We start from the raw sequence: 18743 nt of genomic DNA on the forward strand, positions 1-18743 counted from the left end.
AAATGGTCGTCCCCTAACAGAAAAAATTTCCCTTCAATTCAGTTACAGGTAAAATATTTATTTACTGTGAGTTGACATTATGTAAACTATTTTTTTTTATTTAATAAACCTGGCAATTACTGTAAACTGTATAAAACTTACTTTTATTCACTTATTTTTTGTGTGTGTAGAAAAGACCATTAATTAAATGCTTTTTTTTTTAAATGAACGGGTTTTTGCAGACTGTGACATGTTGATAAGAGATGCGTATACGGGCTGGCCTGGGTGCACCCACGATGCACGCGTCCTCAGAAATTCCTCTTTGTTTGACAAAGCCGAAAACGGACAATGCGTTGTGGGTGGAAATTTTATTATTGCAGACAGTGCCTATCCATTGAGGAATTGGTTGAACACACTTTTCCGAGATAATGGAAGACTTAATGCACAGCAACGCAGATTTAATCAGATGTTGTCTTCGGCCAGACAAATTGTTGAACGGGTATATGGACACTTAAAAGGAAGGTTTCGGAGACTTCGAGAATTAACTGTTCGAAAGCTATCTCGCATAGTTTCACTGATTATTTCAGGATGCATTTTGCACAATTTATGTGTTTTTGCATCATGATGACGTTGAAGCCTTCATAGAAAATGATGACGATGGGCATCCTAATGCCTACCCCAACATTTTTGTTGATGGAAGGGATGGCGCCTTATTCAGACAACAGTTACTTAACACATTGCCATTGTAACTGATTTGATTGACACTGATGTGAAAGTGATTATGATTTTTCTACAGTATATTGCACACAAATATATGTTCAAGATATTAAATAAAAGATTTCTGAAATGTTGTCAATCTTTTATTCACTTTTTCTGAAAGAACAAAACAAATATAGAGAAAAAATTGTTAACAATACAATGCACATTTAAACAAAATAAGAGGCCCAGGGTATAATTTTGTTTACTAAGACATGTCTTTATAACTTATAAGTTTGATTTGTTGAGCCCCATTCAAATGTATTTTCACTTGAAAAATTGGTTAAGTTGCTTTTCACAGCATCAATAGTTTGAAATGTCATCATATTTGAATCACAAAAGTTATAAAAACCACTGCAAAAATTAAAATAAATGAAATCAATGGTGTGGATTTCACCAAAATTTATGCAAAGTTAAAACTGCACAAAACCATGAATTTGTTGATTCAAATAAAAACATACACATTGCAGTACATTGACATTGTGGAGATAAATATTTGTCCAAAGACTTCTCCATCAGCTCCAGCATACGATCGATGCGTCGCATTTTGTCTTCATGCTGTGTTTTCATGGAGTTCATAAGTTTTCCTTGTTTTGTTCTTGGATATTCTCAATTAGTTTGATGCTATCGGATATCTTGCGTTTGGTAGATTTTAATTTCATAGTTTAAGTAGAGCACGAGTTGTGGATTTGGAATCTGTGTCACTTGCTGATGTTGACTGCTTTTCTTCTTCAGGAACTATGTCTTCATCCTTGTCCAATGCTCTGTCGATTTTTAGTTTTTCTCTAGGGCGTCCTGTGTTAAAGGAAACGGCTACCTTTGTGGAGGCCTTATTGCCATAGCCCTCGCTGAACTGATCTAAATATTTCCAGGAATGTTTTTTATTGCCAGTTTTGTTATTTTCATCATTTATTTCCTTGTATTTCCTTTTCAATGCCTTCCATTTATTGATCAATTGTGTCTTGGAAACTTGGATATTATTTTTTTTTCATTTCACTTGCTATTTCTCCCCATACGGAGTCATGAGATTTTGTGCCTGTCCACTTATCCTCCCTCTGAAGCCTTAAACCAATTAAACCTTTTTCTTCACTCTCCGTCAAAACATGCATTGTGCTCTGTAAGTAAATTTAGTTTTTCAGAAAGAAGACTGTGAAACTCGTGACAGGTTGAAAAATTTCATTAGATACTCTCACTCTAATTTCAGAACAATTTAAATCAACATTTTTTTCAGATCTAGACTGACTAGAGAATGAATTTGTGAATAGTGAAGAGAAGCACTTTGTACTGGCACATGTAGACATTAAGAAAAATTCGAGATTTTTGTCAGGAAGAATTTTCTCTGAATGATTGTCAGCAAAATTCCAGTCTACCTGTGAGTCAGAGCTGGAAGTTGAGACACTGGAGGGTGTAGAACGGCCAGATGCAAATTCCTGTGAAGCTAAGCGTGAATCCGAAGGGGGGATCTCACATCCACTGGGAGAAGTTGATTCCCCAGAAGTTGATGCACGCATTGCCTCCCTAATGACCCTTTTTGTCTCTGGATCTGTGTATGAAAATGGTGTTATTCATAATCATATTTTAAAAAAATATATAAACTACGAACCATCATATTTGGCCCTGTGTTTTTCACAAAATTCGAGTTTCTATTCATGGCCGGTATTATACGTTAATTATTAGAGGACAATATACTTCTTTTCCTTACGTAACTCATTTTGTTAAATATCGCGCTGTTAGGCACGTGCGATGGTTTGAAGATGCGACGGTTTCATAAAAACGTTCAAAAATGCCGATTTTTCGACAGATTTTCCCAAAATTAAGTGTGGCCACATTCAAGAACAACTTTCATACTTACCATATGTATAAATATTGCTGATACGAATCTACATGCTTAATATCATCGTTGTTCACACGTGTGGCCAATATGAAATACGACTTTACATTTAAATTTTGATGTCGCAAAGATTCACCAGTTTTGTTAAACATTCAGTAATATTTAGTTTATATAACAATAGTGGTATAAAAATTACACACAATATATTTTAAAAAATAGTCAGTAGTTCGTTTGAAACGATATTTGTAGAGAGGCATGATCTTCTATTTATATTATCTGAATTTAAAACTCAAAAAACATATAAGTTACATTTCTCTTCGTCAGTCTTTGAACATGACGTTAATAGTAATACATATACGTCAATTATGACGTCATAAAGACTGTAATTATTTTAGTATTTTCAAATAATTGATTTTTTTCCAGATGAATCACTTAGGCTTTACTTGATATCATCAAATTATTAACAGAGGTCTATTTCTATGATCTCCAATTTCACCCCCTTTTCAATCGCCTGTTTTTGTTTTAAAGCTGTACAGCAGGCGCGGATCCAGGATTTGGAGTTAGAGGGGGCGCCAAAATTAGGCAAGGGGTCTGGGGGCCGCCTTGAGGCCCCCAGTGGGTCCAGGGCAAAGCCCTGGTGGGGGCCCAGGGGGCGAAGCCCCCGGAAGCTCCTGGATTCTAGAGATTTTGAAGCGTAAAAATGAGGTCTACCAAAGCCCTGGTGGGAGTCCAGGGGGCGAAGCCCCCGGAAGCTCCTGGATTCTACAGATTATGAGGTCTACCAAAGCCCTGGTGGGGGCCCAGGGGGCGAAGCCCCCGGAAGCTCCTGGATTCTAGAGATCTTGAAGGGTGAAAATGAGGTCTACCAAGTAGACATATTTGATTTACGCTAACTTTGACAATTTTAGCGGGGTGGGGGCTGGTGAGCCACCCCCCCCCCCCTTAAATCCGCCACTGTGTAACACTATCTTCGTTTTAAATAATTTAACTATACTAATAGGATGCTACTGTTATTCTAAAGACAAATCTTAATGCTGCTTTACACGATTACTAGCTTGTAAATACTTAAGTGAAACAGACTCGGATCTAGATTTTTTTTTCAGAAGGGGGATTGAAGAGGAATAGAGTTGTTATAACGTACGCTTACAGAAAGATAAAAAGATCCAGGGATGTAGTATCGTTTTAAAAGTGGGAGAGTCATCAGACTGGGAAAAAATTATGAACTTAGTACCTGAAAGTTTTTGACAAAGGAAAGAGAATAATTCTAAAAATCTCCGAACCTGTAAATCCAATTTTGTTTTCACAATCGAAATTCTACATTTGTTACTACATGAGCACAACAAAAATTTGGGACTCTTTTTAGCAAATTCAAAGAATGGACCCCCCCCCCCCCATTCTGGATCCACATCACTGTATAAACAGGGAATATCATAATCATGTGTGATTAAGCAAAATAATATTGTGTTACCTTGCTTCTAAAATATTAATAAAAAAAAAGAAATAATGTACGAAATTGAAGGATTTAGATATTTAAATTGTCTGCAATTCCACGAAACAAAGTCTTGAATTTGTGATGAGTATATGTCAATTTCAAGTTCCTTATAATATAGTAGAGTCAGCACTGTTACATATTATAGCAGAAATTTACATACGTATGTCAGCCTTCGATCTATTTTACTTTTAAACAAAATCTTCTGAAATAATTTTATGCAGGTGTAGAAAAGTAAATTTTCATCCTGCTTCAAAAGCAAAAATCTTATTAATGATTCCGTGCTTAGCTTCGCACGGAGGGTATCAATGTATGTACATATGTTTTCTGATATTTTCATCAATGTATGTTTCATACAGTTATAATTCCATGTGGTAAAAATATAAAATACAGAAATATGTCAGCGTATTATTCAGTATTTATAAAATATTTTCGCAACGCCCCCTTTGCTTTAAATATTTACCTGTAGGTTTTCCAAATATTTCATAAGTAATCTGTGCTACAGGTCGTTAGTTAGTTGGAGGTTGATGCAAGGGCAAATCTAGAGAAATTATATCAACATACACAATCGAAAAAAAAATCAATTTTTACAAGTGAAAAACTGACGAAGTGAAATAAATCTATTCAATAGTGTTTCGGGGGGGGGGGGGGGGGGGGGGTTCATTCATAAATACTTGCATTACTTGATTATTATGATCAAAAGGTAGGGTAATTTATTTTCTCACAACATATCACAACAGCGGGGGTGATCTTTAATATTCTTTATTGTTAAAAAATATAATATAGATCTTAACTGCATTAACATATAACTGGCCTTGGTCTACACTTGAACGGAATTACATATATTCCAGTTTCAGCTCAAAAGGGGTATCAAACATTATATAAAATGACAGCAGTTATTTCATACATGGGGTGTCCAAGAATATCAGAATTATCTCGTGCATGTAATTTCGTTGCCTTCAGAGATCATAATTTTAAAATATGCTAGCTTGGTATTTAGGATTTGTAATTTTTACATTTTTCTCTCTATCCCCGAGATGATAGCGATTTGATAGGAATCGTTGAAATAATAAACGTTACCTCCTCTGTCTGTATACCCGGTATTCATCCATGCGCGGATCTAAATGTAGAGACTGGGATTTGCAGAATTTTAAATACCGATACTAAACTAAGTAAAAGTGACCTTGGATCCCTCCTAGATGACACTGAAACCATGGAATCTGTGTTGAGTTTGTATAAAAAGTCATGGTTTTATATGTATGGGAAAACACAATCATCGTCAAAATGCCCATACTCTCCCATTCTGGAGGAAAGAGCTGTATGCGGACTCCAGACCGTGTCTTGAGACGATGGGGGAAACAATCCGAAACATGGGAAAGGAGTTTATGTGCGTTTATTTTGTTTATTGGGGGGGGGGGGTGTTGTTGATTTGTTTTGTTTGTTTGCTTTTTTTTTTGCATGAGAGAGATTTCTGAGTTGTATATTTTTTTGACTGGAAAAAAATTCTGGATCCGCGCCTGTTCATCTGTTGGCGTTTACAGAGGTTTAAATAAAGCGGTTATAGATATGGTAATTAATTTACAGTTTATCAAAACAAGTGCCGTCAAACGTCTTTGACTATGAATCTGGAATGAATTTCCAGTATGCATAGCAATGTACACTACCCTAGAGCTTCTACCCAAGGGATAAGACTTGACGATAAAAAACGTGTGAAGGTTCCTCGGCAAAATTATATCCTTCCATATGTACAGCAAGTTCGAGGGATAATTTTAAACAAAATGTCCATACAATTACGCATGATGGGCAAAAAATACATGTATATACATGTACACATGGTAATGTTAATTACGCACGGCCCTTGTATTTTGAATGATCACACAAGTAGCAACCGCTTAATAAAACAACCTTCTGTTGCCTTTACTATATAATTTCACCACCCCCCCCCCCCCCCCAAAAAAAAAGATTGAACACTTAATATTCATTTTTTTCGTGACTTTACGGATTAATCAATATTGGGATACAGCTAATATTTACACCGTGAAAAATTTCCCCCTATTTTCTCTTGATGTATCATTTAAAAAAGTTGCTTTTGATTTAACAGGTCAATATATAACAGTATTTAGACACTTTTTAATCAAAGCAAAAACTAAAGCTAGCTACATTGTACATGTATTTATCTCATGATTCAAAACTTCTTAACAGTCCTATGATAAAATTTCCCAAATTCTTAGGTAGAGTTTATTTTAGCGAATCCTTCCAATAATGTAGATATAATTACCTTCATTTGAATAACGTTAACGTCATACCGTTACAATATACATGTGTATAAATAACGTCAATAGTCATGACGTTATACATGTACAATGTAGATTTTACTTAAAAATAATACTAATTTCAAACGACTATAAAAAGAAAACTGGAAAAGATATCATTAAAAAATAAATTATGTTATAACCCACAAAGTCTAACCTATCACGGAATAAAATTTTATTCATTTTGGTAACAGGGCATATTTTTGCACTTCGTGGCTTTAGCTCTTTAAGAAAGAATTTTTTTTATCTAAACAAATTCCGAATCAAAATAATCTGTTTTTCAATGACTTAAATATTTTATTGATCTTTTTATTTTTGATTTTTCAACAAGTAAGTTTTTCATTTAAAAAAATCTTTCAGTAAAATAATTACAATGTAAATAAAATTAATGACTTGTTTCTTCAGCCGCATAAAATCTGTTACTGATTGAGATATATATTTATGAAAAATTATTTAAATTGTATACATACCACCATCTTCTGACAGAAAAATTGCAGCCAAACTCTCCTCCAACAAATAATATTGCCCGTCTTTCTGTATTTTACCCTAAAAATGGATATAAACAAGATCTACATTTAAATTTATTAGTTATAGAACTGTTTCTTAAAAATTGCCCAGATCTTCATGCATTTAATACAGAAAATTATACTCAACCTTTTCATTAACGTTTTTAATCGTTTTTATGCGACAGCTCTATTCATCAGTTCATATAGTCCAAAAATCGGATTTTTGACGTTTTCCTGGAGTTTATACGATTCTATATTTTACATGCCAGGAAAACGTCAGATTTGTAGTTATTATGAACTGTAGTCCGAAAAATCGTACGTCGGACTACAGTTCATAATAACTAAATATCTGGGTACAAGACGGCAATTACGTTGCCGATCGTTTTTTGATTACATAAATATTTATATTAATATGACAGTTCTGTATTACGTTTTTTAAATCTTAAAAATCCCTTTGCCGATTCGAAATATAAGAAAACAGATATTACTCACATGTGCTCATTACCGCCTGACGCCATCTTTACTTTCTCAAACCCAGCATCGTGTGAGAGTTGAACTCAAATTTATTGATTTTCTGATATCAAAAAATCTACTTTTTGTTATGAAGAATTATTTTTTGATATCAGAAAATATTTTTTGATATCAATAATTTGAATTATTGATATCAAAAATTTCTTTTTTGGTGGGGCCACAGCGGGTGATGAAAGTTTAATGTGGGAATAAAGTTTAAATAAGTCTTTAAATGAAAGAAAAAGTGAGCAAGTTCACATACCCCACGCTCCTCCAAAACAGTGCTGAAAATCCCGGAAAAAATAAAGAAATCGGAATTTCCCCGTATTATGCACATCTACACATTGTGTCCTAAATATCTGCAAAGTTTGATGAAATTATGTGCAGCGGTTTATGAGGAGTTGTGCTGACAAACTGTTCATCACTATATTCAAGGTATGACCAAACATCTAAGTTGAAAAGTGCCGAAATTCCAAGAAAAATAAAAGGAATCGGAATTTCCTGGTAATATGCAAATCTATACATTGTGTCTTAAATAACTGCAAAGTTTGATGAAATTCTGTGCAGCAGTTTAAGAGAAGTTGTGCTGACAAACTGTTTATCTCTATATTCAAGGTATGGCCAAAAATCTAAGTTTTTTGTGCGGAAATTCCTGGGGAAAAAAAGAAATCGGAATTTCCCGGTATTATGCACATCTACACATTGTGTCCTAAATAACTGCAAAGTTTGACTAAATTCCGTGCAGCTGTAAGAGGAGTTGCGTTGAAAAACTGTTCACCTCGATATTCAAGGTATGGTCAAAAATCTAAGTTGAAAAGTGCCGAAATTCCAAGAAAAATAAAGGAATTGAAATTTCCTGGTAATATGTACATCTATACATTGTGTCCTAAATATCTGCAAAGTTTGGTGAAATTCTGTGCAGCGGTTTAAGAGGAGCTGTGCTGACAAACTGTTCATCTCTATATTCAATGAATGGCCAAAAATCTAAGTTAAAAAGTGCGGAAATTCCCGTAAAAAATTAAGGAACCTGAATTTCTTGGTAATGTGCAAATCTACACATTGTGTCCTAAATATCTGCAAAGTTTGACGAAATTCTGTGCAGCGGTTTATGAGGAGTTGTACTGACAAAAAAAAAAAAAAAAAAAAAACAGGACTAACGGACTGACTGACTTGACACTCTGACTGACTTGCGGACGGGTCAAAAACATTGTACCTCACGCAACTTGTTGCGTTGGGTATAAAAACTATTCCTCTTTAGAAAAGCAAAGACGTGATTAGTAATTTTGTTATGGAAGCACACAGGTAGTGTAGATACAAATGATGACCCCTAAGGGGATAGTAGTGAGGGATTAAAGTTTTACTAAGGATTATATACGAAGAAATCTTTTTCTTAAGAACAGAAAAGCCATGATTAGTCAATATTGATATGCAAATGACGGCCACCGGGGGTAGGGCTGGGTCACAATGGGGGATCAAATTTTTACAAACAAATAAGAAATAAATCTTCCCCTCAAGAACAAAACCATTTGTTATAATAATTTATATGAAGCAGCAGGCACATGTAGTTTAAAATTCAAGTCCCTCCATGTAAAGTAATTTATCAAGAAAACTTATTTATAGTCTTTAGATATAAACATATATGTTCATAAGTAGTGAGTTCATGAAATTACGTCCCTACGAATCTTTTAAATTTTATAAACAATCCACGAAAATTCGCCCATGAGTTTTCATGATTACCATAAGTGCCAAGCATAAGACAAAATTTGCAGCTCTCCATCGGCAAGTGATGTCTTCATATGAGAGAAAAATTCTCGAGATGGACGTTAAACAGTATACAATCAATCAGCACACAGTACAAACTCTGGTGCATCGTTTGAGAGTTTATTATCAATATGTATTCACCACGATGAAGAAGTTGTCTTATTCCCCGAATGGCTACTCGACAAAACCAACAGTATTTATCACCCTCAATTAAAGCAATATGAGCTGCATATTTGACATGGGAAATTTTTGTTGCAAATTTGTAATTAACTATTTCAATGATAGAAAAATAGAACATTTATAAACATCTGTTGTTGTTCATTTTTCTGATGGAAGAACTTTTTATAAGCTTTAATTGAAGCAAAATTACATTATTGTCGTCCTGTACAATAATGATTTCTTATCTAGTGCTAAACATTCGACTGTACAGAAATATTTCTTATGAAACAATTTCAAATATCATTTTGGTTTTATTTATCATAAGAGTTTAAAATACACACAAATTAATCATAATAACACATTGTTACAGCGAAATAAATTTCTCAAAAAATTTTGATTGATTGATTGTATATTGTTTAACGTCCCTCTCGAGAATTTTTCACTCATATGGAGACGTCACCGTATGCCGTTTAAGGGCTTCAAATTTTGACCTTTACTCGGCACTCAGGGCCATTGAGCAGTGAGGGATCTTTATCGTGCCAACGCCTGAAATGCAGCTCATATTGCTTTAAGGGGCCCTCTGAGGGGTACAGGTATATACTTACGTGTATGAATCATCAATCTATCAGAATTGAAATAAAATAAAATGGTTTTTTAGCTCTACTGGTCAGAGACCAGAAGAGCTTATGCGATAGTAATGCGTCCGTCGTCCGTCCGTCTGTCTGTCTGTCCGTCTGTCTGTCTGTAAACAATTTTTCAAAATGCTACTCCTCCTACAGTTTTGGTCCGATTTCAATATAACTTGGCACACAAGTAGACTACACAAAGACACATAATTTTGTGCATCGGTTTTTGATTTCGATGAACGGTGTTGCCGTGGTTACTAAAAATAGAAATTTCTGTGAAATTCTTTCAAAATGCTACTCCTCCTACAGTTTTGGTCTGATTTCAATATAACTTCGCACAAAAGTAGACTACACTAAGATACATAATTCTGTGCATCGGTTTTTGATTTCGATGAACGGTGTTGCCGTGGTTACTAAAAATAGAAATTTCTTTGAAATTCTTTCAAAATGCTACTCCTCCTACAGTTTTGGTCCAATTTCAATATTACTTGGCACACAAGTAGACTACACTAAAATACATAATTCTGTGCATCGGTTTTTGATTTCGATGAACGGTGTTGCCGTGGTTACTAAAAATAGAAATTTCTTTGAAATTCTTTCAAAATGCTACTCCTCCTACAGATTTGGTCCAATTTCAGTATAACTTGGCACACAAGTAGACTACACTAAGAAACATAATTCTGTGCATCGGTTTTTGATTTCGATGAACGGTGTTGCCGTGGTTACTAAAAACAGAAATTTCTGTGAAATTCTTTCAAAATGCTACTCCTCCTACAGTTTTGGTCCAATTTCATTATAACTTGGCACACAAGTAGACTACACTAAGATACATAATTCTGTGCATCGGTTTTTGATTTCAATGAACGGTGTTGCCTTGGTTACTAAAAATAGAAATTTCTTTGAAATTCTTTCAAAATGCTACTCCTCCTACAGATTTGGTCCGATTTCAGTATAACTTGGCACACAAGTAGACTACACTAAGATACATAATTCTGTGCATCGGTTTTTGATTTCGATAAACGGTGTTGCCGTGGTTACTAAAAATAGAAATTTCTGTGAAATTCTTTCAAAATGCTACTCCTCCTACAGTTTTGGTCTGATTTTGATATAACTTGGCATACAAGTAGACTACACTAAGATACATAATTCTGTGCATCGGTTTTTGATTTCAATGAACAATGTTCATTTTTGGTTACTAAAAATAGAAATTTCTGTGAAATTCTTTCAAAATGCTACTCCTCCTGCAGTTTTGGTCTGATTTCAGTATAACTTGGCACACAAGTAGACTATACTAAGATACATAATTCTGTGCATTGGTTTTTATTTTGATGAGTGGCAAGGATCATTTTTCTATTTATTGCTGATTTAAAGTCTCAAGTCCCAACTGCTACTTTTCTCTTCCTTTGTTTTAAGTATAAACCAGTAGAGCTACAGTCTCGACAGAGACTTCTGGTTAATTCATTATTTCGATTTGAGCATTAGCATTAAATAAATATATCACTGGCGGATTTAGAGGGGGCGGGCGCTTCCCCCCTTTTGAGTCCAAAAAATACTCAATATTTGATAAATCAGTGTTTTTCAGTGTGGCTGTGGGCCCCTACCCTGACCTCAAGCTGGTCGGGCCCCCCTTTTCAAAATTTGTGGATCCGCCACTGTATATTGTATACATATTTTATAAATAAATAATTTTACAAGCATTAAACATTTTAAAATCTATAAAGAAGAAGGTACAGTTTGGGCTTAATTGTGCCCTAAAAATTTAATGTTCTTAAAAAAGTTATGCAATTGGTTATAACAATAGTTGAAAAGATAAATATGGTAAATCAATAAAGGCTATGGCGTGAAGGAGTACCATTCTGGAAATGACGTCATCAATTTGGTGCATTAAGTTTAATGCAGAAAAGCTTCAGAATGACTAATTTCTGTGCTTTTTCTTTAGAAAATAGTTCCTGCCACCGTCGCCAACTTCAATTTTCGGATGTATTATATGAAAAATCACATCTCAAAATCTTCTTGGCGACGGTGGCAGAGGATGTTTTCTGAAAGAAAATTTCATTTGTAAATTGGTGTCTTCTGCAACTTTTCAAGAAAATACGGGAAAATGCACGTTAATGACGTCACAATTAGCATTTAGGAGGTCATATGAGAAGAGAGATTTGTGTATTCTTACTGCATGGAATTCCTATCATTCAGAAACAATGAATTTTCATTTCTTATATCACTTTCATATTTTAGAAAAATACAGGGCTTAAATTGAATTGAAACTATACTTTGTGTCTTATCTTGAAGTGCTATTGTTTAACAGCACCGATTTTCACGTTTGATATTTCATTATAAATTAGGTAGCACTGTTTCACTTTCGTATCACACATACATTATGTAATTATTACAATATTTAGAATTTATTTAGTCCATCTCTACATGTTTCATCACAACTAAGAGATCACTATCCAAGGTGAAGAAGTTCATATGCAGAGTCTGTGTACATGTATGCCATAAAATCAATGATGTCATCCATACCTTTCTTTCAGTAACTGCAATCTTTTCTTTATATTTGTATAATTTTTTGCTGGAAGTCTAATGCTCCCACAGGTTTCCCTGTGTATCTTTTGGATCTCTTTCGTATTCTGTATGGCTTTGAACTTCACCACGATGAAAATGTTGCGCTGGGCGTGCCGTGCCATTTTTCAAAGCTTTCCATGCCATCCTTCAAGGCTGTTGTTGGTCCGTGGTCCCTCTTTTCCGAAAGGATTCCAGAGGAGTCTGTCACCATTAACCCACTGTTCTGTTTCATAGTCTGTGAAGGATTCTGTAGCTTGTGTTACGTCAGTTTCACCCCAGTCTTCAAATATCTATAAGACAGAGATGAAGCTGACCTTACACAAGCTACAGAATCCTTCACAGACTGTATAAGTTGAGATATCGGAACAATTTGGGGACGAGGGCACTATCCTTGACAGTACGATCATAAAGCTGCTTTACTGCAACAATTATGTACAGTAATTTTAGCTGACTAGTTGGGTGAAAAGGAGGTAACTGTAATTAAATAATGTTCTATCATTGATATATGAAAAAAGATGAAAATAGTGATCAATAGATATGAAAAAGATGAATATAATGATCAATAAATATCTACAGAAATCTACAAACACAATAAATCCAGGAGAATGCTTTGAGATCGCCCCCTGGTATTCCTGAGGTTGTATCAGGTACCTAAGAGGAGTCTAGGTTTTCCCCATCGACTGGTGACACCTGCCATAAATTAACATGGAGATGGAATATATGTACCTTAATTTAGCATAAAGATTGAATAAATTAAATGTATATTATTTCACGTCCCTCTTGAGAATTTTTCACTCATATTTAGACGCCACCACTTGCCAGTGGAGAGCTGCAATATTTTTCCTATACTCGGTACTCTAGAACATTGAGAAGGGAGGGATCTTTTTTTTGCCAGCACCTTCTGCTACACGGGATCATCTCGTTTTATATGGTCTCATTTGAAGGACCGGTCTCCATGTCCCACAGTTGGATTCGAATCCGCGACGCAAGGTTTAGGATCAAGACAAAGGCTAGGGAATTGGTACTCGTGAAACAAGTTTTAAAATATAACGACTAGCGAGGTTATGAAATGCTGATTTTAAATGAAACTTGTGACAAATTCACGTCACTTACTGTTGGTAGTCTGCTTCGATTTAGATTTGATTCTTGATCATATCATAAACCCTTGAGTATCAGAGGGACTTTAAACAACAAACACTGAAATGTTTTTTTCGCTCCAGAACCTATGGAGAAGTTGGTTTTAACTGTCTCGTCCGAAAAACAAGTATGAGTTAACAGCGTTCCTTAGTGGAATTCCAGCTGGCAACGTATTCCTAAGCAAACGCTCTAACTACGTAACTGCGTTTAGTAGGTGACTTATTTTGGATTAAAATGATTTCTTTTTTAAATTTCGAATTCTTGCTTTTGGCTATATAGATACTGATATAGTTTTCGATAGGCCAGAAATTACCAGGAGTAATTTCCCGTTGGTCGCCATACTAGAAGTCCAAATGCTCATATTCCTTCATTGTTCAACCAATTTTTATATTTGCTATTTTGAATAAGGAATCATTATTTTTCTGAGGTATATAAATTTTTGGGAGCCTCCTTTATTTAAAAAAAATTATTTAATAAAGATTTTCCACCAAACTTTTCTGCTACATCCTCTTAAACTTTGTAAGACAAAGAGGGAAAATCACCTAGTCGACCTCCAATATGGCGACCAACGGGAAATATTTCTCGCTTAATTCAGGCCTTTCGAAAACTATCTATTGCTTCGACCATTTGGTAGGAAAATAATTTGATTTTTAAAGAATTATCGTATAGATAAAAATCTTAAACGAGCACACGAAAAAATGAGACGAATGTTGTTTGACAAACCTAACAACATGGCGTGTGTGTCCGGTCGGCAGGGGACTCTGCATTGCACCTTATCCCACCTCTGATGTTATGGAGGTCCGTGATCTCTGCTCCTGATTTATTTAATTTGTTTCATAAGAGTTCGACTTAAACCAAGTACTAGTAATCAAGAGATGAGAGTTGTTCAACTTTTAGTTATCAAAAGTACATCTCGTGGAACATTTCTACTTGTCTCTTTACTTACTACTCATAGTGCATTGATACATAATAATATGAGAGAAATCTTTCTCATAAAAACATACAATCAGTCATATTTAATGACCATCTTTTACAAGTACTCAGTTGTGGAATATTTTTGAAAATACTAGGTAAACACGCACATTTATCTATAATGGCGTTTACATGTATGTTTGTAACAGACCTGTTAATACTTTTAATTCACTAATCAGCAGACACCTTTCTTCATATATGGATGAATTCTTTCGATAAAAAAATAAGAACAATTGTATCTTGTACAATTATTGATTTATCGAGAAAAACAAAACACTTTGAGAACAAAAAGTATGAAAAAACAATATACATCGAATTTCTCAATAATTACATCTCTTTTCTTCATGTTCTATGTCTTTCTTCTCTCAGAAATTATCTCTCTTTCTTCGTCCTTGAGCGTTGAGTCACGCGTCGACCTTTTATTTGCAAGATTTGAATTTCAGGACATTTCGCAATATCTTGTAGGCCATCATATGAGAACATTTATCACATTTCTGTAGTTCAACTGGCTTCATTTAGGTTCAGCTCAGGTCATGTTCTTATTCATCTGGAACTATAAAATAACACCCATAGACTTTGATTGAGTGTCAATTTATAAACATACGTCGAAGAAAGGACGAATGGTGTCTTTTTGTTTTCTTTGCAATAGATGCGACACAAGAAAACAGACAGGATACTTCAACATTATCGTCAGAGTATATCTCAAAGTAGTCATGAATTCGCATTTGGGAGGTGACTTTGATAGCCTCTCTTTTAGACACGCTTCTTGCTTGATTTCTACCAGAAAAAATTCCCACTAGAACAATTGGTATAGTCTTTCCCAGGAACTGTCGAATTTCCGGAATCCACACAGACTGGACATTTTCGAATGATTTTCTTTTCTGGACATCGTAGCAAATGATGACGACATTGCTGTCTTTAAGGGCAAATCGCCTCATCTGGTCAAAGTCATGCTGTCCGGGTAAATCATAAATTGACACGATGGCTTTCTTTCCTCTACAGAAAGTTTCCCCTAAGAAAATAAAGAACCATCTTAATGCATTTGTATATATTATTACAGTGAATGAGACGTTAATCCACAGACACAAATACTATGTGTATTACACAAAACTAAAACTTAAACTTACCATAGTAATTTTCAAAAATAGTTGGAGTATATTTTTCATCACCCTTTTCTCCAATAAACGCTTTGGTTAGACAAGTCTTGCCAACTCTAGCATCACCAACAACAGAGCATTTCAAATCTGGAACTGACATCTTCGTGTTATGTTAAAATGTGTTGGTGGGAACAAAGCGCTAGCTTTTATAGCACGAGTTTGAGAGTATTATTTGTTTTTACCTGTACATTGGTGCGGTGTTGCTAAGGATACATAAAATGTCGAGAAAAAGAGGCGGGAAAACTTTCATATTAAATAAATATTTGATATTTCATTGGTGCGAAAAAAAAGAAATAAGTTAAACATTATGGCAAAAGCAGAAAGGAAATGATGATAGACTATGCCAAATATGCAATTGATGTATTCTGTCCACCTCAAGAAAGATGCTCATCAAATGAATAATACTCACAGGACTTGGGCTGTACGTATAGGGGTTTGAAAAGATTGGGAAAACTTTAAATAGTTGCAGATTTGGCAGGAAGTCTTAAATGAACAAGCATATTGATTAAGCAATATATGTACCGGTTCCCCTTTTCCCTTTAGGATATCATTTATATTTCATGTTTATGAAGAAGTGCCCATAAAAATGTGGACATTTCGGTAATTACTTGTTCATGAATGAAATATCTTGGAATTAAGTCGATCTGACTTACAAAGAGACAAAATAATGTCATTATACATAAAGCATGCTTCGGTCAAAACAGCTTGTATATATTTTTAAAAAATCAAACTTGAACTATGCAAGGTTTGTCACCTAGTTAGAATAATCTAACTGTGTCCCTCGCCACAGTTAGAATGTCTCCCATAAACTCGTAACGTTGCAAAAAAATTGCAGAATTAGAATTGCTTCGAAACGATTTTGAAGAATACAAAAGAATATGCATTGAAAATAATTACCATTGATGTAAGAAAAACCCTTCTCTTTGATTGTCTTTCCATCATGCAGAAAAAAAGATATTTCATTTGAAAGCATTTGTGTTCTGGTGCAAAAGTTATAACCAAAGAAAAATTGCTTGATATAAAAATTTGACATATCTAAATAAATAATCCATATAAAGACGAAAATTCAAGTCATTTTTAGCCGGGCTTATTGCTCAAAGAGCAATTGCCGGCTTATATCATCCTGTTCAAGGCAGGAAGTCAACCCCATAGTCGCCATTTTAAAGTTACGTGCAAAAATATAGTTCTTACGTTCAACTGCTTTTGAGATAATACAAACGCTAAATAAAGCAGCAAAAATAAAACGAAGTTTTATCTATATAAATAAACATTAGTAGTAATGACTTTGAAAACTTCAGTCCAAAGCCAAAGAACATAGTTCATTAGTGTAGCGTAAGGATTTTTGATAATCTGTGTAATCGTAGTTCCCCACACATACGAGGTAAAGCAGGAGAGGGAATGAGACTGGCCTGTTTGTTTACATTCAGCTGCGGTACCAGATTAATTCTGATTCTGACAAAATCAGACCGTGGTATTAGGATTGAAAAACTCACTGTCAGTGTCTTATCATTTATATTGATAGTTTTAAAATAATTTTTTCATCAGAATATAAACGTGATTCATGTAAGAAATTCATTCTACTCTGTAAATGAGCCCGGCTCTCTGTACTTCTGAGTACTTTGATTTTTCAACGTCTTCTCGCTTCTTATTTACCATGTTGACATTCGGAACTACAATATCGATATTTGCAATGGCGTGAAGTCACCTGTTAGAAATTTAGCTTATCGCTTATATCTTATTAGATGATTAATTGATTGTATATTGTTTAACGTCCCATTAGAGAATTTATCTTACTTAGACGTAACCGTATGCCGGTGAAGGGCTTCAAATTTAGACTATATTTGGCACTCAGGGCTGTGAGGGTTCTTTATCGTGCCAACGCCTACCGTGACCTACGTTCTTAAGGTCATATCCAAAAAAAAAACCGTGACTTTCACTTCTAATGCCGAGCGCTTGGCGAAGGAACAGTCACTACCTATGTTTACGTCTTAGGTTTGACGCGGCGCCGAGAAGAGAGTCGAACCCAGGCCTCCGGATCAGCAAACGAACGCTCTACCACTAGGCTATATCTTAATAGAACGGACCCCGAACAATTATTCACAACATAGAACTGTTCTGGTATTCGGACAAGTAATCCTTAATCATAAATTTACTGTAAAAAAAAAAGAATTTAATCCTTAGCTATTTATATGACGCAATGCACTTTTTGTAAAACGGATTTCAACATAATTTACACAAGTCATGTATCAAGTTCTCGTCGTTGCTTTTGATTATATTATTTATAATCATTTATTAAAAAAAAATTCTCGATATAGTATACACGTTACGCATTCTGTCGTTTAACCGGGACTGTAGGATATAATTCTATATAATAGTTGATCTCTATAAAGTTACCCAGTAAACTTCTAAATCTAAAATAATTTTTAACATGACAATCTCGTTCGGATCATTAATTTAGTGTAGCACGAACCCGATCTTAAACCTTATTATGAAAAATTAAAAATGCCTTAATTCCGTCAAAAGTCAATGAAGCGAAATCAAAACTGTTCTGTTGCTCATCATGATACACTCACATACCAAAAATCAACTCAATATCTGCAAGCTGTTAGAAAAAGGTGCGGAAAACTAAGTGGGACAGACTGACGGACGGACAGACTCGTAGGTAACCTATAATAAGAGATCCTAACAAAGATATGGAGAATAAAAATGAACATCTTTTCAATACTTTTAATCCTTTTTCACATTTAATTAAGCATTGAATTCATATTTTGGGATGTCTTCGGTCCTATAACACACCTGGCCGTGCCGACAAATTGAATACCGCGCGTTAGCGCTGTATGATAGTTTGTCGGGACGTCCAGGTGTGTTATAGGACCGAAGACATCCCAAAATATGAATTCAATGCTTATATTTACATTCTCTAATTTATTCTTTTCATAATTGTTTATTTCGGTAATCTTTAATGTGAAATAAGCGCCCTTCAAAA

The 18743-nt window shown here is 34.7% G+C and overlaps 1 protein-coding gene, 1 long non-coding RNA gene and 1 pseudogene across 2 annotated transcripts; 1 reads left to right on the top strand and 2 right to left on the bottom strand.

Moving 5' to 3' along the window:
• Positions 1-213: 213 nt before the first annotated feature.
• Positions 214-742, top strand: LOC134276034 (uncharacterized; annotated as a pseudogene).
• Positions 743-1814: 1072 nt separating this feature from the next.
• Positions 1815-7188, bottom strand: LOC134276035 (uncharacterized). Its single transcript, XR_009993965.1, has 3 exons — positions 6841-7188; positions 2106-2278; positions 1815-1850 (listed from the first exon to the last, which is right to left on the bottom strand). It is a non-coding gene; the product is annotated as an uncharacterized LOC134276035 (long non-coding RNA).
• A 7948-nt stretch (positions 7189-15136) lies between these two features.
• On the bottom strand, positions 15137-15857 carry LOC134276033 (rho-related GTP-binding protein RhoQ-like). The gene is made up of 2 exons (XM_062758323.1): positions 15728-15857; positions 15137-15612 (listed from the first exon to the last, which is right to left on the bottom strand). Exons 1-2 carry the CDS (start codon positions 15855-15857, stop codon positions 15188-15190), a joined length of 555 nt encoding a protein of 184 aa, XP_062614307.1. The 3' UTR covers positions 15137-15187.
• Positions 15858-18743: the final 2886 nt, after the last annotated feature.

Source organism: Saccostrea cucullata, unplaced genomic scaffold (genome assembly GCF_032062105.1).
Source record: "Saccostrea cucullata isolate Sc308-1 unplaced genomic scaffold, CSIRO_AGI_Scuc_v1 ctg7062, whole genome shotgun sequence".
In the NCBI taxonomy this organism is placed as follows: domain Eukaryota; kingdom Metazoa; phylum Mollusca; class Bivalvia; order Ostreida; family Ostreidae; genus Saccostrea; species Saccostrea cuccullata.